This window comes from Haliotis cracherodii, unplaced genomic scaffold, assembly GCF_022045235.1.
Source record: "Haliotis cracherodii isolate W230 unplaced genomic scaffold, xgHalCrac1.p SCAF_24, whole genome shotgun sequence".
In the NCBI taxonomy this organism is placed as follows: domain Eukaryota; kingdom Metazoa; phylum Mollusca; class Gastropoda; order Lepetellida; family Haliotidae; genus Haliotis; species Haliotis cracherodii.
In genome coordinates, this window is record NW_027266280.1 from 7405406 (window position 1) to 7426065 (window position 20660).

At 40.9% G+C, this 20660-nt stretch overlaps 2 protein-coding genes across 2 annotated transcripts; one reads left to right on the forward strand and one right to left on the reverse strand.

Annotated features, from left to right (window-relative positions):
- Positions 1-3626: 3626 nt before the first annotated feature.
- On the reverse strand, positions 3627-15106 carry LOC139472381 (large ribosomal subunit protein mL44-like). Its single transcript, XM_071254851.1, has 10 exons — positions 15019-15106; positions 12195-12306; positions 11549-11635; positions 10129-10229; positions 8376-8451; positions 7751-7835; positions 7186-7257; positions 6410-6558; positions 5863-5945; positions 3627-4416 (listed from the first exon to the last, which is right to left on the reverse strand). Exons 1-10 carry the CDS (start codon positions 15104-15106, stop codon positions 4229-4231), a joined length of 1041 nt encoding a protein of 346 aa, XP_071110952.1. The 3' UTR covers positions 3627-4228.
- Positions 15107-15284: 178 nt separating this feature from the next.
- Positions 15285-20303, forward strand: LOC139472404 (large ribosomal subunit protein mL63-like). Its single transcript, XM_071254880.1, has 3 exons — positions 15285-15381; positions 16718-16829; positions 19417-20303. The coding sequence occupies exons 1-3, from the start codon at positions 15314-15316 to the stop codon at positions 19555-19557; spliced, it is 321 nt and encodes a 106-aa protein (XP_071110981.1). The 5' UTR covers positions 15285-15313; the 3' UTR covers positions 19558-20303.
- The last annotated feature ends 357 nt before the right edge of the window (positions 20304-20660 follow it).

A 20660-nucleotide genomic window follows, 5' to 3' on the forward strand; every position in this document is an offset into this window, starting at 1 on the left:
ATACTTTGTTATCATTACCTGTATACAATGGTATGTGATCAAAGAAATAAAACCAATAATAGTTTATCCTATTGACTAAATACACAATAGGCAAAGAAGCCAGTTATATACAATCCTTATGAACATAAGAAAAGGATTAATTAATTGTGAGATAGTTACATTAATCAACTTCACCATAGAAGCCTGTGTGAATAACAAGAGCTAATTAAGCTTAAACCAAACCACTTTTGTCAATAGGGGTGTAGGTTGTTTAAAACAATAAAATAATTTCTGTTTCCTTAGGCCATATGGGACGTAGGCCAAATTGGACGTAGGCCAATAGGGGATGTACCAGTGCATCATATACTACAGCTTTGTTTAACAGTATGGGAGCATTTGTGATTGGGTAGTTCGCAATAAGTAGTTGTGTTGAAAATGTATCGCTAAATAAGTTAGCCATAGTGTTGTTATATGATGACTGAAGCTGAAACACCGGTATTATGTTTAAATGTACATGTTTAGTATGCTTTAAAACAGGTGGAGCGCACTAGGGGTGTGATTGATTGGGAAGTTGTGGAGATCATCATGTCTAGTGGTGTTTTAAAGCAAATTTATATCTTTATTGACAAAGTTTGTTATCACCTGTGCCTTCGTTTTCCTCAAGGGATATGATGTAGTTTTCGACTGTTCAAAATACTTTAAAAATCTCTTTTTGTCCAAAATACTGCATCGCCTGGAATACGATGCGATTTATGCTTGGGTGCACACTATACTCAAAACAATATGGTAGTTTCAATATATAACAACTCAAAAGTATCATGAAATGTTGATGTATTGATTAATAACAAATTAGTTATTCTGTATGAGTATGGAAGAGAAATTCCTATCTCTACATGACTTATCAACTTAATGCTCATGAGTATGAACGAGGCTGATCCATTAAATATTTATAATTTAAATTTCTGCCTTTTTTATCCATCTTTACCAGATAATCTTTACAAGTGTGAATGTTGGGCAGTGAATTATTAAACTAGAATTGATATTCATAAATTTGTATCGATATAGTATCGAAATTAATTTTTTATATAAAAATCAATAGGCGAGGACAACCGTAGAGCGCACTCCTGTTTCCCTCTCTTGATCCATAAGGCTTATGGCTTAAGGAGCCCTCTAACTAATCAATCACCAGGCACATCTCCAGTGTCAGTAAGGGCGTCCCAAACTACCTTATTCAATCACTGTGTTACATCATGTTCAAAATATAACAAGGCCATCGGACCAGTAGCATATTTATGCCAAGGACGTATGTCTCACCTGCACTTTATCTGTCCCAGTCGGTCATTAACTCACTGACGTATCTCCCAATTGTGTCACTGTGCCAGACACTTGCTTACACATTATCTGTCCCAGTCTGTCATCATCTCAGCCGTATCACCCCATTGTCTTACTGTGCCCGACTCACACAGTACATTAGGCTAAAAAAAATAATAGTCTTGGTTCTCAGGCACCGCCCGCATCATCATTAAGTTTGCCCAACGTTTCATTTTTATTTCCATTTTTAAAAAAAATAAAAAAAATCCTTAAATATTCCAAGGCCAACGATAGTCAAATACTGTATTCAATATTTTACTCATCAAGGAATACATTTATGTAGGGAGGCCCTTTCCCAGGTTGATTGTACACAATTGTTTATTGATTACATAACTGTTTATTGGTTACATACTAGTTTGAACGACCCCCCCCCAAAAAAGACACCGCCCACACTATATTTTCAAAAACCATTGCCTGAGAACAATTCTTTTATTTTTTTAAGCCTTACAATAGTCTATAATGATGAATTGATTGTAATGTGCAAACATCATGGTTCATATCATTAAGGTGTTCTGTCCAAAATGAAGTGAATAAGTCTTCTTATTTTTTATCATTATTCAAGAAAACATGGAAGCTGATTGTTATTATGAGCAGTTTATTATTTGCCTTTTTGCGGTTGTGTTATTTCGAGTTAATATGATAAGTTATCATTATCCTCCCAAGGTCATTGTTCTGTTATCAGACCAAGGTCGTTCACGATATATCACATATCTGATATCCATGACATAGAAATTCCAACAGTGCTATCTATCTATATATGTCAGATGTTTAGGGTGTAAACACGTATGTGACGTAGATACATTTACATTTTTTCTATACACATGTATAGGATTCTTACAGCAGATACATCGATTGATACTTGCCAATACTCCGCAGTATTCATGTCAACTATCACATTCCAAGTGCCTTGTATGCTTATTTTTTCATATTTGACAATAAAAACATTGTTTACTCAGTCCTGTCTGTTGTAGAATGAATGATGGAGAGAAAATCTGAGTTTACTGTCCTGTAAACAGTATTGCACACAGCGTGTCTTCTTTATGTGTAAGAGTGAGTGAGTAAGTTTGATTTTATGCCGTTTTTAGCAATATTCCAGCAATATCACGGCAGGGGACACCAGAAATGGGCTTCACACATTGTACCCATGTCGGGTTTCGAACCGGGGTCTTCGGCGTGACGAGCAAACGCTTTAACCAAAAGGCTACCCGACCGCCCCTTATGTGTAAGAAAAGAATAGTGTTTGTTTATTTTTTTGTTTAACGCTGCATTCAGCATTTTTAAGCTGTATGAAGGAGGCCTGTAAATAATCAAATCTGGACCAGACAATCCTGTGGTTGGTAATGTGATTTGTTTGTTTGTTTATTTGCTGTTTAACGCTGCCCTCAGCAATATTCCAGCTATATGACGGCTGTCTGTAAATAATCGAGTCTGGACCTTACAATCCAGTGATTTACTTCATGAGCATCGATCCACGCAATTAGGATACATGCATCAACCAAGTCAGCGAGTCTGACCACCTGATTACGTTAGTCGCCTTTTACGACAAGCATAGTCGCCTCTTGCGGCAAGCATTGGTTGCTCAAGACCTATTCTAACCTGGATCTTCACGGGTCTGAACTCCAAAAGGCAGCTCTGTCGTCATTGTCACTACAGCTTCTAAAATACCATTTACAGAAGTCTGTAGTGATAGACCTATCCTACCGCGGATCTTCACGGGTCTGTGAACAACAATCTTTGTCATCAGGGTATGATGACACACCATCGACCAAATCACCAAGCCTGACCACCTACACCATTTGGTCACCTCTTTCTAGCAGCAAAGGCTGGTGAGGGCAAATTCTAATCCGGATATCCCCACAGGGCGAAAGCAGAGAGTAACACAGGTTGTATGCTAACCACAAAGGTGTCGTGGGGACAGATTATGACAGGGGCAAACCCGGGACTCGAACCCACAACTAGAAGCTCCCAGCAGGTGCTACTTGGCTACCAATAGTGTATGTACAAATGGTGGCCATATTGAAAATCGGCTTTGAACCTATTGAACAAATTCAAGTGACACAGACGCTACACAAACAGGCCACAACATTCTAATAGTATTTTTGTCTTCATGTTCTGATTCAAAGTGAAATGAGATGGAACAATTATAAAAGTAAATTTTGCAGTATTGATATTTAAGTCAGCTTTAGGGGATTTGGTGATGTTGGAGATCAACCATTGAATCTCTCGACATTTGAACAAAGATAACACCACATGTAGTATTTCAACAGTTTATTTTATCACAATGTAACACTGAACACATCAGTTGCCTGCTACATGCTATGTAAAACTAACAACACCTGTGACTATTCCGCTGGCCATCAGTCTCAATGCTTCTTGTACAGAGTCTTTTCATGTTGGTAATCAAGGTGTTCATGTGATGTGATGCACTTCGCGAGATAAGACCCATTTTATTACGATATAGATCTTGCTTAACAATCTCATCGCCTTGACTGCGCGCTGCCATTTTGTTTGAAACATATGCGAATGATATGTGGAATCTGATTGGTCAATAGAAACATAGAAGGGACATAATGTAATAGCCACTGGCGGCACTACAATAGAGCCCAGATATTCCAGCCTAGTTTATCAAGGGTGGAAACTGGACTTTCACAGTCAGTTAACTCCCTTGCCTCAGGAAGATGTACATATAATTGCAGGTGACAGTGCTGTCAGTGAGAGATTGATGAATCCTTGTGCCACAACACTAATACTGAGGGCACTTTCATTTTGTCTGTCACATAGGCGTCATGGAGGCTTCAGTGATGAGCAATCCTCTTCAATGTGCCACCACGCAGTCCACTCCATGTATGATTGTTTACAGGACTTCTGACACAACGTCCTACATCGAAGACGCTTCCAAGGCTGTCAAGTCTGCCACACATGGGTTCACTCTGTCAAAGTCGAGCTGTAGCGTGTCGGCGAGGCTGCCGAGGGGGAGGGGGGACCGGCTGTCCGCGAGTCCCAGCTGGTTCTTCACTGCATCTCTTGCTGCCATCTCCTCTGCAATAGTCAGAGTCTCACCTGGAGCTGAGGACAAAATGATGGCATACATTAGGCTAAAAAAATGAGTCTTGTTTCTCAGGCACAGCCCGCATCATCATAAAGTCTGCCACACGTTTCAATCTTATTTCGATTTTGAAAAAAATTAAAAAATCCTAAAACATAAAAACAATGCGATCCAATAAAGCACACAGTTACTTCCCTTTACATGCGCACTGCTTTTCTGTGCATCTCGTATAGTCAAGGCGGCAATAGGAGTTTGTATGCTTTTGTATGTCTTTATGTAGGGAGGCCCTTTCCCGGATTGATGGTACACAACAGTTTATTTGGTTACATACTAGTTTCAACAAGCAAAAACCACATACTGCCCGCCTGCACTCTATTTTCAAAAGTCACTGCCTGAGAACCAATTCTTTAATTTTCTTAACCCTTAATGAACACATCTTATTATGAGCGTCATGCATTGTATTACCAGTGTCGCGATTCGCAGATTATCAATGCATTACAAATTTAATGACGATATGATCGATAATATGTATACCCAAGTGAACGTGAACACTTAATACAAATGAAGGATGTGTGGTTTCCAAGCCATCAGGGTACTATGACATGCAATCAACCAAGTCAGCAAGCCTGACCACCTGATCCATTTGGTCACCTCTTATCAGCATAGGTAGGTGGGGACCAATGAGGTTCCACTTATATTTAAAGATGTGAGATCTTCTACCCTGTGTATAGGGCGATGACACCCCCCGCCCCCTTCCAACCACCCTATTTCTTGTAGCAATGGGACGATACACCAATGCATTGATGGATCGAGATGCTTTACTGCTCAATACTGCTTGCATAATTAATAAAACTTAAGACCTCTGTGGAAGCTGGACCTGGTCCAGATTGGGTGAGACGGTACCCCCATTGTCTATACTACTCGACCAGCTAGGTGGGGACAAATTCTAACCCGGAATCCCCTTGAGTCAGATGCTACTGATACAGTGATGATAAACACATGAGTTGGAGTTTAACAGAGCTTTTAAGACACAGGTGAATACCACTTCAGAGACTGGTAGGGAAGGTGACAACAAAGAAATATAATTAGGGCAAGATTTTGTTAGTTTGTTGTTTAATGTCACACTTAACAATATTCCAGCTATATCATGGCAGTATGTAATTAATCAAGTCTGGACCAGACAATCCAGTGATTGATATCATGAGCATCGATCCACTCAATTAGTATCGATGACATGCATCAACCAAGTCAGTGAGCCTGACCACCCGATCCCGTTAGTCGCCCTATACAAAAAGCATAGTCGCCTTTAGCAGCAAGCATGGGTTGCTGAAGACATATTCTACTCCGGATCTTCACAGATCAGGGCAAGATTTTGATGACATGGCCGTGGATTAGGATGATCAAATGAACAATAATCAAGGTTTCAAATAAACTTAACAAGAGCATGGATGTAAACAGGTACTCACACTGGCCCAGGAGTTGCCCATCACAGTAGATGCCGACGTAGTACAGAGACATCACGGTCTGGGAAGCTGAACTCCACTGTAACCTGAAGCCACAACACAGTTTCACATGAGGTCTTTCTCTAGGACACTGGGGAGAGGTAGCATAGTGGCTAAAACGTTCGCTCGTCATGCTGAAGGCCCAGGTTTGATTCTCCACATGGGTACAATGTTTGAAGACCATTTCTAGTGTCACAGGCCTTGATATTGCTGGGATATTGCTAAAAGTGGCGTAAAACCTCTCTCTCTCTCTCTCTCTCACTCACTCACTCACTCACTCGCTCACTCTAGGACAGTTATTTCATCCCAAATGTCCTACAGATTTGTACTGATACCGAAAAATGTCCAATATTTGACAAAAAAATTAAGATGTCCTATCGTCCTTATGCCATTTTTCTCCAGCAAACACTGCATCATTCAGACAGAGCTTTAGGCACACACAGACACAGAGACCAGCTGCATGGTCACATACGAGAGTGTCAGACTAGTACCGACACCCTGCTGCACTCACCTGGGCTCCGGGGGTGGCTGGCCCTCCCTCGCCAGCATGTCGGTCAGGAGCCCCATGGGGTTGGGGACAGTCCACAGCTCTGCCACGTCTGTTTCTACCAGCTGGGGCAGCACAAAGTCGCGAACAAACAGATGAGCTCTGTCTCTGCCCTGAAAATGAAATATACCTTTCTTTCAGTATTGATGTCATGTAAATGTTTTGAAAGACCTAACTGTAGCTATGTGCCACCTCTATGAACACTATCTATGAGTTATAGGTGTTCAATATGAACATGGTGGCACATGGTCCTGTGACAACATTGGACGTGGAGAGTAGCTTGACGGGGTTAGGATTAGGATTAGGATTGTAGACATGCATCAACCAAGTCAGCGAACCTGACCACCCGATCCCGTTAGTCGCCTTTTACGACAAGCATAGTCGCCTTTTACGACAAGCATAGTCACCTTTTACGGCAAGCATGGGTTGCTGAAGACCTATTCTACCCTGGAATCTTCACGGGTCTGAAGCACATGTAACACATGTGGCGTTTGCTTAGGCAAATGACTTTGTTCAGAATATGCCTCTGTTCACCTGCAGTGAATGGGTACCCGGTAGGGATAGATGGCAATGTGGATGTTAACCTTCTAGTGCCTGACAGGCAGCTAGGGTTGTATACTCCCCAGGGAGCTGATAATGAAAAACCAAGTGTACACTGATCCATTGACCAGGGCAATAAAAATTTACAAGTGACTGATTAAGCCACCATGCTAATCCTACAACATGAAGAAGTACTGTACCTGGCCATGTTCAAGCGCTCCAATGACTGCTTGGAGTGTATCACTCAGAGTCCCAACGCCTACAGGAAACTCCTGCCAACATCAGACAGATTATTAGAGGATAAAAATAAGTGAGTGAGTGAGTGAGTGAGTGAGTGAGTGAGTGAGTGAAAAAATAATTTAGTTTTACCGGTAAGTCACTTACTGAATATAAATTACTCTCTGTAGCAGACAAGAGTGATCTCCCTTAGACATTGTCATGCAAGCAACATTGGTTTGAAGAGTGTTCCAATTATATCATAGCGTGTTAGCTTAATGTGGGAGGAAATTCCAAAATGATGCAGGTCTCAGACATTTACCACATTTGGTATGGAGCTGAAAAACCTACAAAGTACAAATTGATTCAAACTCATAATTATGGGTTTCTGCACAAGGGACGTAACTCTGCACAGCAAATTGTGATGCCTCAGATGACAAGGCCACCTGTGACCCCTTACATGGTAAATGTGCTCAATGTTGAACTATACAAAGGAAATAGCCCTTCATCACATCACAAGTGTATGGATGTTTTCACAAAAACAAATACCTGGCAAAGGATCAGGTCCGTCAGTCCTATATGTGAAGCTATTTTGGACAGCACTTCAGTTGATATCAAATGATCATGTATAGCACTGCAAAAGAAAGAATGAAACATGTTACAAGGCTTTTCCCATCTAGACTTTACGAAATGATACTCGGTTAGTCCCATTTTGACACATTGGCATGAAGTAGCAGAGACAAAGATTTCAACAAATTATCCATTAAAAATAGCCACAAAACAGCCTACATTGCACAACTTGTAAAGAGTGGGTCAGTGATTTCATCTTATTTTATTTTATATTTGTTGTTTAATGCAGCACTCAGCAAAATTCCAGCAATATGACAGCGATCTGTAAATAATTGAGTCGAGTGACTGACATCATGAGCATCGATCTTCACATCTGGGATACGATTACATGCATCAACTGAGTCAGTTCTGTTAGTTGCCATGAGACATTGTTTTCAGTATGGTCTTTACGCATTGTAATCAAAGCCAGGTCTCGGGCATGACATGACAAGAGAAAGCTGCAACCACAAGAAAAGAATATAAAAGATAGTTCAGCTAAAACTTAGGTCCGCAGACATGCATTATTACAGTTAAACTCCGTTGAAATGCGTATCATTTTTCATACCTTACGCCTTCTTCAAACAAGCGGGGATAAACATGGCGCAGATAGGCCTTGATGTACACACTCATAGACTCAGCACCTGCAACAGTAGGACAGTGTGCATTAAGTCGCCTCTTACGACCAGCATAGGTAGGGGACAAATTCTGACCTGGAATCCGCAGGAATCCTAAAGGACAGCAGGTAAGGAAGTTTAGTGGATAAAAGGACCTAAAATAGGGGACTAGAAACCAGGGTCAGGGGACTGGAAACCAGGGTCAGGAGACTGGAAACCAGGGTCAGGAGACTGGAAACCAGGGTCAGGGGACTGGGAGCCAGGGTCAGGAGACTGGAAACCAGGGTCAGGGTACTGGAAACCAGGGTCAGGAGACTGGAAGCCAGGGTCAGGGGACTGGAATCCAGGTTCAGGGGACTGGAAGCCAGGGTCAGGAGACTGGAATTCAGGGTCAGGGGACTGGAAACCAGGGTCAGGGGACTGGAAACCAGGGTCAGGGGACTGGAAACCAGGGTCAGGGGACCGGAAACCAGGGTCAGGAAACTAGGGTCAGGGGACCGGAAACAGGGTCAGGAGACTGGAAACCAGGGTCAGGGGACTGGAATCCAGGGTCAGGAGACTGGAAACCAGGGTCAGGGGACTGGAAACCAGGGTCAGGAGACCGGAAACCAGGGTCAGGAGACTGGAAACCAGGGTCAGGAGACTGGAAACCAGGGTCAGGGGACTGGAAACCAGTGTCAGGGGACTGGAAACCAGGGTCAGGGGACAACTAGGACACACAGCAGTGATAGTTTGTTTGTTTGTTTGTTTGTTTGTTGTTTAATGCCGCACTCAGCAATATTCAGCTATATGACAGCTGTCTGTAAATAAATGAGTCTGGACCAGACAATCCAGTGATTGATAGCATGAGCATCGATCCACACAATTTGGATACAATGACATACATCAACCAAGTCAGCGAGCCTGACCACACGATTCCGTTGGTTGCCTTTTATGACAAACATTGTTATGGCAAGCATGGGTGCTGAAGACCTTTTCTACCCCGGATCTTCACGGGTCGCCGGAAGGAGCTACATGTCATGGCTAATATGACATCACTTCCTGTTCCTATGATGTCACCACAGACCTGTATCCTGGTTGTCTCCGGCACTGCAAACCACATTCACATGCCTCATTCTGAGTCGGAAGCAGGGTAAACAAGATTTTGGACAGGGATTTATCTAGACCTACTCAGAGGAGAACATTCGGCCAAAAGTCAGCAGCAAATATCAGTACAAACTTCAACATTTCCCAGTTCCCTACTAATGCTATGGTCAATAACGAGGAAGAGGCCTTAATGTTGAGTCATACATTATTGTATTGAATGCAATGTTAAAACACAATGTTAAAATACCACTTTAAATATAACAATCAACCAATAGTTATCATAGTTAATAATTCTAAGAATGCTACCTCTGTTACATCAGTAGTAATCCCACCCAAATATATCTGCATCATGATTTATGTTTGATTATCGGAAAGATGTGAGGTTTTCCATTTTACATATGGGCAAAAGCACTGGGCAGTGGAAGACTATCATCAATACAACTGATTATTGATAGTTGACAGTGAAAAGGACTTCTGTTGAATCTAAAGAATTTTATAGTTTGATGTAATCATGGTAATACAGGTGAAGTATCCATAGAAGTTATCCCCATTTTGAATAATAATGATATTTGCCCAATGTGCTTCACAGCTCAAGGTGTCAAGGGAGATAAGTCTCACCAATAGCAGCTAATTCCTGGTTATCAGCAAGTCCGAGCGGTGCAGCATCAAGGTCAATTCCCAGCTCTCTTCGCCTTTCTTCTTCTTTCTCTATGTAGGACCTGACAGATGGAAGAGATTGGAATTATATACTGTTGCTAAGGATAAACATGGGTGAGGTGAAATGGGTTGCATTCAAGATTATTCCACTCACATTATGCCGTGCAGTACCATGTGTGTGGCTGCTTGTAGTAGTCAGACCATTGTCAGTTTATAGTCCTAGCCACTAAGATATCATGCCACAGTTTAACACTTAACTCAGACACGTTATAGTGATTCTGAGCTACCAATCCTTGTTTTAGGCCCCTAATCTTAAGCACCAGGCAGAGAAAGAACAAGTACCATCATTTAACATCATTTGGAATAACGTGCCTGGGGATTGAACCTTGTACCAGTCAGACCATTGTCAGTTTATAGTCCTAGCCACTAAGATATCATGCCACAGTTTAACACTTAACTCAGACACATTATAGTGATTCTGAGCTACCAATCCTTGTTTTAGGCCCCTAATCTTAAGCACCAGGCAGAGAAAGAACAAGTACCATCATTTAACATCATTTGGTATAACGTGCCTGGGGATTGAACCACAAACTTTCCATTCTCCCAGCAGATGCTCTATCCACAGTAAGGGTTTTTGTTTGGTTGGGTTGTTGTTTAATGCCGCACTCAGCAATATTCCAGCTATATGACGGCAGTCTGTAAATAACCGAGTCTGGACCAGACAATCCAGTGATTGACATCATGACCACCCGATCCTGTAAGTCGCCTTTTACGGCAAGCACGGGTTGCTGAAGACCTATTCTACCCCGGAATCTTCACAGTAAGGGTAACGGTATTTATGACATATAAATGTATGTGGTAATAGACATTTGTCAATCATCCCACACAAGACTGAATCAAGGTCAGTGCCAATATCACTACATATCAGGGGGTAATTTGAACTAAATTTAATTCCAGATTGATATGTCTTTCTAAGATGTCCAAGTGATATGGACATGTTTCCAAGGCTGTCTTTAAATAAATGACAGAATAAAATGTACAATAAGGCTGATGGCAAAACTCCCCTCTACTTGTTCATTAAAGAACACCCACCAGACATGACAGATTTATTGTCATGCAATTGGGATTGATGACATGCATCAACCAAGTCAACAAGCCTGACCACCCGATCCTGTAAGTCGCCTTGTATGGCAAATATGGGTTGAAGACCTACTCTACCCCGGATCTTCAAGGGTCAGGTGTTCCTTAACTTCCTTTGAGTCGTATTCTTACATTTGACAACTTGTGCTACGACCAGTTGCTACATATCCTCACAGGTTTGTTTGATTCATAATTAACATGATTAATATACAGGTGAAACAGACTTTCAAGTTGTCAATACCTGTGTGTCAAAGCTCTCCGCAGTGTACTATCTTCAAACTCCTCACCCAGTCGTTTACCGAAAGCATATACTTCAGCATCATAATTCCTGAAATACAAGAACGTAATTAACTGTCTACCTAATGATTTTGTATATATATATATATAAGTTATATAGTGATGTGCATCACGTGCGTGTGTGTGTCTGCTTGTACTAAGTCTGGACTGAGGCAGATTTATAGTGCTAGCCCACTGAGATACCATGCCGCAGTTTAACATGAATACCTCACTCAGACACAGTATACTGACTCTGAGCTGGCCTGTCCTTGTTTTAGCCCCTTAATCCCGAGCACCAGGCAGGGTAACAACAAGTACCATCTTTTCAAGTCTTTTGGTGTGACGCAGCTCCTGGTTCACTGGTCATGGAACTGTTTTTGCATATTTGAGGTGAGCTTGAACTCGTGAGATAGCCCACCACACTCAACATGCTCAACACAACAATAGGGCTTGTGCTTGTGCTAAAAGATGGTCCTATGCTGCACACACAGTGTTAAACATGTGCTGACCGGATGCAATTACAGTCATACTTGCATCCCACAAAGGAAATAGTTATTTAGGGAAGATGCTGCCTAAGATTATTTAGATACAAAATACCATCCTGTCCTCACCAGTTGATCCACTCTGACCGATGTCTCTCCACCTCCGGACCTGCCGCAAGTCTGCGATTATACAACATGTTGTCGATCTTTGGAACCCATCGCTTGTAGCCTTTATCTGGCACTACAACAACAAACATTTGCTTCAATATTTCTGGAGAAACATGACAAACACTAGCAAGTAGGATATCATGCGTGTGTTATTCCTCTGACCACATACCTGCTGCATATAAACACTCATACAGACAAGTCATAGGCAGTAATAGGCAAAAATGTCATGTCAGTCAAGTTTCACGTCAGATCGGACTTATGTGGGCATTATTTAGAAAAAACACAGCAAGATCACTCATACAGAGCTTTAGCTCAATAGGCCGTGTAGCTTCAGAGGAGACGTTGAAAATACAGCAACACGTATTACTAAAAACGTATTATATACCACATACTTGCTGCATATCAAATTCACAAGGATACATGTAGAGATGGCTAAATAATCATGGTAATGGGAAGAAATGACATCTTCAATATGGCTGCCATTTTCAAAGTCAGATTGGAATTCTGTGAACAAGTTTAGAGACACCATAGCTGTGATAATTCATTGAAAGTTTCAAGTTTATCATGTTTATAGGCCTTGTAGTTTTGGAAATGTGAAAAATGTGAAAATTAACAATGGACAGAAAACTCTTTGACCAGACAGACAATGAACAACGCACCACGACATAAGCTGCCGTGACATTCAGTCTTCTAACAAAAAATTAAAACACTAACATGTTAAGATGTTGAAACTTCTAAATTACCATATTTTTAATCTAAAACCGTTTTCATTTTTCTTACTTTTTCAAAATAGATTGTAGGCTTAGATCCCCCAACAACAAAATGCAGATGTGACCTTGAATAATTTTCAGTCTGAAGTATGGCTATATACCTGGGTTTTCAGTGAGATGTGAAATAACATAGAAAATGTTTTACTCAGAATCCTTTGTAAGGTTAAAGGGATTGCAAAAGACACTACTGATCATGCCAATGCTTGTATATTGTTTATCGCATATCAGCTGCAAATAGCCACATTGTTTCAGATCAGTTCAATCTCTATGATTTGTTTGTTTGTTGTAATATTTCAGCTATATGATGATGGTCTGTAAACAATCGAGTTTGGACCAGACAATCCAGTGATTGATACAATGAGCATCGATTCTCACAGTTGGGATAAGATGACATGCATCAACCAAGTCAGCGAGTCTGATCATCTGATTCTGTTAGTCGCCTCTTATGACAAGCATAGTCATCTTTTACGACAAGCACGGGTTGCTGAAGACCTATTCTAACCCAGATCTTTACAGGCATAATCACTATGACAATTTAGTAATCATGCAGAAGAATGTCAAACCTAGGTAAAATCATGAAAATGTCCTATTGCCATTTGTCTCTGGCAAAATCACTGTGACTGCTGAAATATTCTACAGATCGGGGTTTGCTGTATAAAAAAAGAGATGCTACCGTAATCAATGCAACATGATCAATATATTTTTCAGATATTAACAAACCTGTCATAAATGTATTGAACCTTTATTGGGGAGTACTGCCTTTTACCAGACTCTTTTTTTCTTGATTTGAATTTGTGCCACTTGGATGATAAAACTTGTGTTGCCAATTGAGCTGAGTTACACATTTGTTAGCCTATTAGCCAACACTTTACCAGGCGACAACAGGCGCTATCACAAATGGTTTATATGTGTTTACCTTATGACCAGCACACAATTGTTTACCTTGATGCATATGGACAGTAGCAAATGTGTATGCATGTGTGTGGCTCCTTGTACCATGCAGCAGTTCAACATGGAGATCCCATTCAGACACAGAATACTGACTCTCAGCCACCAGTCCTTGTTTTATCCGTTTCATGCTCAGTGCAAGTAATCTTTATAAGCATACCATACTAAGTCTGGCAATCTAGATGACAATCCATATTTCCTTGTGTACGTCAGTGATCTTTCACAGAAAATGCAACAGTCTAGACATTTCATTGACATATTTATAAACTAAGTCTGCTGTCTACTGCTCGATCTCTGACCACAAGTTTATCTGGTCTGTGTATGGACTTATTAAACACTCTCCCTTGTGGATTTTCTATGCGCCCAATGCACTTATTACAGAGAATACGATGTATTCCCTGAGCGCAGTGAGGGATGCAGGCTAAAACGGCACCTCAGCAAAACGGCACCAATTTCTCGGGCAAAAACGGCACAGCATTTGGCGAAAACGGCTACTATGTGTTGGGCGAAAACGGCACCTCTATTTTTAACAATGATAAGAATGTAGTAGTAATTATGGTTTATTTACATGTTATTGGATGTATTTGATGTATTTACATGGTATTTCCTGTTATTTGTGTTTGTAAGAGACGATGTGAGTTTATTTTCATTTCATACTTCAAAGCATGTTATGTTTTCACAATAAGTTGAGTAGTGTACAGGCTAAGTTTGGAATATTGTTGTAGAGGCTAATTTTTCTAATGTAAACTTGTTTCAACATTTGACAATTATTGGTGTAAAAACTTGCAAGTTACCATGTAAGTTAAATTTCATTTATTTTACCAAGGTGAAAAAAAATAAGGTGCCGTTTTCGCTTGAGGCGAGGTGACGTTTTCGCCAATCGGTGACGTTTTGCTGAGGTGCCGTTTTAGCTATTAACCCGCAGTGAGGACACGGTGTCATGATGTCATTGATGAGGGCCTCTGCCAAACTTATGCGAATTTTTGTCTCTATTTTCCTTGAACACAGACCAGACTTCAACATACATGTATGCATTCAATCATGGCTTTAAAATCTATAACGCTCACCAACAACACATGGATTTGTCTTAAATAATGTCCTGTAGAACTTTCTCTGAAAACATGTTTTGCACACTCGTCGCATGGACGCGGCCATTTTGAAAATGTATCAGTATGGTACTTTCGTAGTAATTGCATAAATAATCTATTGTGGACATCAAAAGAATGTAACATTTAATTAGATTTCTTGGTTCAGATTTCTTATATATTTTCAGGATGCTTAGGTGTAAGATCAGACAGAATACGAAACCTTTTTCACAGTATGCCAAGATCTACTACTTCCGGTTAATTTCACGTGTGAAAAATGTTTTTCACAAGGTGCTTGCAGTATTATAAACACAGGATACGTGTGCCGGGGTTGCTGTATCAAGGGTAATGACTTAAGTCGTAAAGAAAACCATCTCAATGGCACGACTGTCAACGAAAGTATTGGGTGTCAAGTAAACCCTTCGCTTTCTTGGCAACGTTTTAGATTTGGATACCGACTAAGAAATATAACAGTTTTACATTTGACCACAATATAGGGGGGAACGCGTAAGGTGGGGCAATTACTTGCAGAGTTGCATCTCTTGGACACGCCAGAAACCTATGATCGTAGGTTCGAATCCCGGTTCGACCCGATTATGTTTCTAGGTCTGTTAGCACCATACCCGTGCTCGTGTGTTTCACCGAAGTGGTAAACGTCTGAGACCTTCATCGCTTCAGGCTTTCCTCCCACACCAAGCTGACACGCCGTGATATAAGTGGAATACTGTTAAAAGTGGCGTTAAATACAACTCACTCACTCACTAAAATCCCTTCTGCATGTAACACCACTGACATGATAATCTCAATCATAAACGTCCATCACCAAACAAACCATTTTTTTGTTTATTCGAATAAATAATGGTAAATGTATCGCGACTATCCTGTTTGTGAAGCCAGTTATGGATGTGGGCTTTGCTGTCTTATCTACAAGAGTAAGCCATCTGTAAATATCTTTGCTTCTTTTCATGGTGTACAGGGTTTTGAAGAGTCACACGTTTTCAGATGCTCCTTGCTACTGCTTCATATTTTGTTTTGAATTAGTTTTGTTAGTGTAACAAATTGCAAACTGAGCACTAGATGGAACTTACTAGTAAGTCACAACTTGTAATTTTCTGACAATGGATTCAATATTCTGGTGTAAGATTCATGGTATTAGACAAGTTAGAGTTGAAATTTTCAGCTAGGTTAACAGATTCAGTTTTGAATCAGATTACCTCTAAAGTCTAAACACTGCAAATTGTGAGTCCTAAATTATGATATATTATCCAAACATTCACTACTCAGGAGAAGTTAAGGACCACCATGAACACTATGAAGTCTTTGAAAGGCATTTAGAAGTGATACACATAAGGAAGAGAATTTATGGATTTCAACTTCTTTATTATGAGGATGAAAGAGTAAGCATCTACTTTGAAAAATTGTGTTCCTCATAATAAAGAAGTTGATATCCATAAATTCTCCTCCTCATGAATACTATGGTTAATCTGTTATGGCAAGACAGATTAACTAGTGTAACATAAAAGATCAAGCAGTCCTTAACCATGTGTTAATCTCTTTTAAGTAGTATACATTTGGATATGTCATTAATCATGTTCAAGTGGATGTATTAGGAAGCATATTTAATCAACATGTCCAAATTGCTATGGTTACCTCAACTTACCTGGTTGTGTTTTCACTGCAGGAGGAACAAGATAATCCCGCGCATCTCTGTTGCTGCCAAGCGGAGGGCTCTGTGTCGCCTCCTGGTGGAGCAGGACAACCTGGACATTCTGAAGAACCCCTACCTGACTGGGGTAGGTAGAACTATACATCAGCATAGCATGCAATGTGCTCAGACATGGAAATTAACTCAAAAGCCAAACATGGCCATAGGGATAGTGGCATTTGTTTTCTCCTCGCCCTGCAAAATGTTATAATATATGGAGACTTTCACATTTCAAATTTTCAAGAATCAAAGGGTTGTGCCAAATGTCTAGCGCAGGGAATGGAGAACGATAGATATTTTACAGCATGTGTAAAAAAACATACAGGCAGTATAGCTTGTAGAATTATGATTTCATTAGCCTGAGGTTATTTCTACTGGCTTTTTGGTTGGTTGGTTTGTTGTTTAATGCCACACTCGGCAATGTTCCAGCTATATGACGCCGGTCTGTAAATAATCGAGTCTGGACCAGACAATCCAGTGATTGATATCATGAGCATCTATCCACGCAATTGGGATCGATGACATGTATCAACCAAGTCAGCGAGCCTGACTACCGGACCCCGTTAGTCGCCTTTTACGACAAGCATAGTCACCTTTTACGGCAAGCATGGGTTGCTAAAGACCTATTTTACCCCGGAATTTTCACGGGTTTATTTCTGCTGGCATTAATTTCAGTTCCGGAGTGCATATAGTAGAAGGGAGGAGTGACAGTTGGAAAGCGCAAGGTCCCGTGTTTGAAATTAAGAATGATAAAAGGATCCTAGTCATAATGCTAAGGGAGCAGTCATTTATCATAGAAGGGGGTGAAGCAGAGGGAATCTGGGGAGGGTAAAATATTATGACAGTCTGTAGGGAAGGATAAAAAAAAAAATACACATATGGGGTGGGTCATGAAAAAAATGGACATTTTACAATAAAATACAAGTTTCTTTGCATGTTGACATTTCTGGAAAGGTGATGAAAAAATGTACAAGGACATGGGGAGGGTCAAGCCAAAATATGACATCAGGGGAGGGTCATTTTTTTTTCTATACATTTGTACATTAAAAACCTCTGACCCACCCCACCCCTGTAATAAATAGACGATTCCAAATATTAAACATGTTAACAATGGTTAAAAGTTTAAAAGTTTTGGGGTCCCTGGCATCAAATACTAGTACAGCAAACCTCAAGGACCACTGGACCCCTTTTATCTCCAACACTGCTCAGTTGACGGAGCATGCACTTAGCATGCTTAGAGCATACGTGTGTGGTATGGTGTCTTGAGCTACATTAGTCATGTTATGATACCACTGACTGCAATCATGGCAATGTGAAACAATTTGAATCAAGGCTTTAAGCAAACAGGTACCAGTACATACAGCATGGTTGTGTAGTTCATGCATGTGGGATTGCTGGGTTTTTCACCAGAATTTAAGTTGTGTCCACTACTGATTTTGGACCAGGGGTTCATGTAGCATAACTATTTGTGTGGGAGAACACATCTATACTTCACATTCCTCCAGGGGGGCACGGGTGGCCCAGTCGTCTAAGGCGCCGCGATTCGCTGTGCAGAGTTGCGTCCCTTGGGCACGCCAGAAACCTATGATTGTTGGTTCGAATCCCAGTTCGCCCAATCATGTTTCTAGGTTTGTCAGCACCATACCCGTACTCGTGGGTTTCACCGAAGTGGTAAACGTCCGAGACCTGCATCACTTCGGGCTTTCCTCCCACATTAAGCTGACACACCGCGATGTAACTGGAATACTGTTAAAAGCGGCGTTAAACTCAACTCACTCACTCACATTCCTCCTTCAACAGTGAATGCATACAATCACTTTGTAATGTAGTTGCTATTTTTCACCAACGAATCAAGCCTTGGGTCAGAATACATTGAAAATATTTTGTGTGCACACTTGTGCCTTGTGGCCTCGACTCTAGCCAGGGCAATGTTAGACATTAGTGAGTAATACACAGCCTCATATTATTACTGGCCTAAAATTAGACATAACATTACATCACTATTACACGTACTTGCAGCTGTGTATTTATGGCTGATGTAGGAATGTGGTGGCAAACATGAAGTATTAGCCGAGTGGGAATTCCGGGTTAGAATAGGGCCCCAGCAACCTATGCTGGTTGTAAGAAACAACTTAATGGATCAGGCATGGTGATTTGGTTGATGGCGTGTCTTCTTTCCCCAACACTGTGGATTGTTGCTCACAATATCAATGACTGGATTGTCTGGTCTAGACTCGATTATTTGCAGGCTTCTGTCATATAGCTGGAATATTGCTGAGTGTGGTGTTAAACAACAAACACACATGGGAAGTATTTACTAAACATTACTATTATTTCCAGAATGTTGCTAGTCTCTGTATGAAGACTAGTGGCCTTGTGTAACCGGGGCACGGGTGGCCTCGCCGTCTCAGGGCTACAATTTCCATGCAGAGTTGCATCCCCTGGCACTACAGAAAACTAATGTCAGTTCGAATCCCGGCTCGTCCCGATTGTTTCTAGGTCTGTTGGCACCATACCCGTGCTCGTGGGTTTCAACAAAGAGACCTAAATCACTTCAGGCTTTCATCCCACATTAAGCTGATATGCTGTGATATAACTGGAATACTGTTCAAAACAGTGTTAAACCTCACACACTCACTATAACCCTGCTGATCATGACATTTTGTATGTTGCAGGATGAAGAACATGGCCACACTAAAGAGCGTAGCGCTGTGAAAACTGAGCAACTAAGAGCATCAAAACAGCTCAAAATGATTCCACATAAACTTTTAGAAGATGAGCTCAATCACTTAAACTGTTCCAAGAAGTGGGAATAAGTATAACTTTTAGTGTGTGTGCTGTTTCAAGTTGAGGTCCTGGACCAAGATATGGTATGTCTTCAACGAAGATTGTGACTGTCTGCCAGTCATCGATGATGAGGATATTCAGATAGTTGGGACATATGTTCCTACCGTTTCCAACAGAACAAGGTGAATTGGAAATAGATTCATGGTGATCGTTCTGCCAGGGCTACATACCGTATATGGCCGCAGATAAGCCTACCCCGTAGATAAGCCGAGGTATAAACTTGACCATTGAAATATGAAGGAACATGATATAACCCGTAGATAAGCCGAACCAGGAAGTGAAAGGCAACGACACACCGGAAAGTCTGACAGCAAGACTGTACCAGTATGGTAATTCAATAATATAAGATGAAAAACGTCGTAATTATATTGAAACATTTATGTATAATAATTTTATTGATCATTTATAACAATAATGGCTGTAGTCATGGCAACTTCCAGACTTTTTGGACGTTGTAATCTATCGGACCGTCATTCAGGCGATGTTTCTGACAGATCACAATCTGAAAAATACCCGTGGATGAGCCGACACCTTTCTACAGAATCTTTTTTCTGGTCTTCAAAATTCGGCTTATCTGCGGACATATACGGTAGATAATGCCTGTTAGAACTTCGGTGATATGAAAGAATACAGAGTGTTTGAGTCTGAAGTAGTTGCACCAAGGAATAGTGATAGTTATGTAATTTCATGATTATTATAAAATAAAAAATACTGTGATCCATATCTATTGTCTGTGCTGACTTTCAATATATCAACAGAACTCCAGGCAAGCTGTATATTGGTGTAAATTATTGGCTGGTCTCCCAAAGGTTGCTAGGGCTTCGGTCCTGCCCACACGGAAGCACATATTACATGTCTCTTTAGGAAAGTGACTTTGTTAGAAATATGCCCCTGTTCACCCAGCACTGAATGGGTACCTGTTAGGATGAGATGGTAATGTGACTGTTAACCTGCTAGCACACCACAGGCAGCTTGGGGTGCACATACTCCCCAGGGAGTTGAGACTGATCGATGGACAGGGGTAATAATGTAGTGCCTCAAGTATGGTTTAGGGTGTGGAATATGCACATTA

What these genes read in the sequence shown, in the direction of transcription:
- LOC139472381 (XM_071254851.1), bottom strand. Translation starts at nt 15,106, where the DNA reads ATGGCCGCGTCCATGCGACGAGTGTGCAAAACATGTTTTCAGAGAAAG. An exon ending in CGGTCAGAGTGGATCAACTG is followed by an intron (nt 11,636 to 12,194) that starts GTGAGGACAGGA and finishes CTTGTATTTCAG; the next exon opens with GAATTATGATGCTGAAGTAT. An exon ending in TTGTTTGAAGAAGGCGTAAG is followed by an intron (nt 7,836 to 8,375) that starts GTATGAAAAATG and finishes TTTCTTTTGCAG; the next exon opens with TGCTATACATGATCATTTGA.
- LOC139472404 (XM_071254880.1), top strand. Translation starts at nt 15,314, where the DNA reads ATGTTTTTCACAAGGTGCTTGCAGTATTATAAACACAGGATACGTGTG. An exon ending in CCGGGGTTGCTGTATCAAGG is followed by an intron (nt 15,382 to 16,717) that starts GTAATGACTTAA and finishes TTTTCACTGCAG; the next exon opens with GAGGAACAAGATAATCCCGC. An exon ending in AGAACCCCTACCTGACTGGG is followed by an intron (nt 16,830 to 19,416) that starts GTAGGTAGAACT and finishes TGTATGTTGCAG; the next exon opens with GATGAAGAACATGGCCACAC.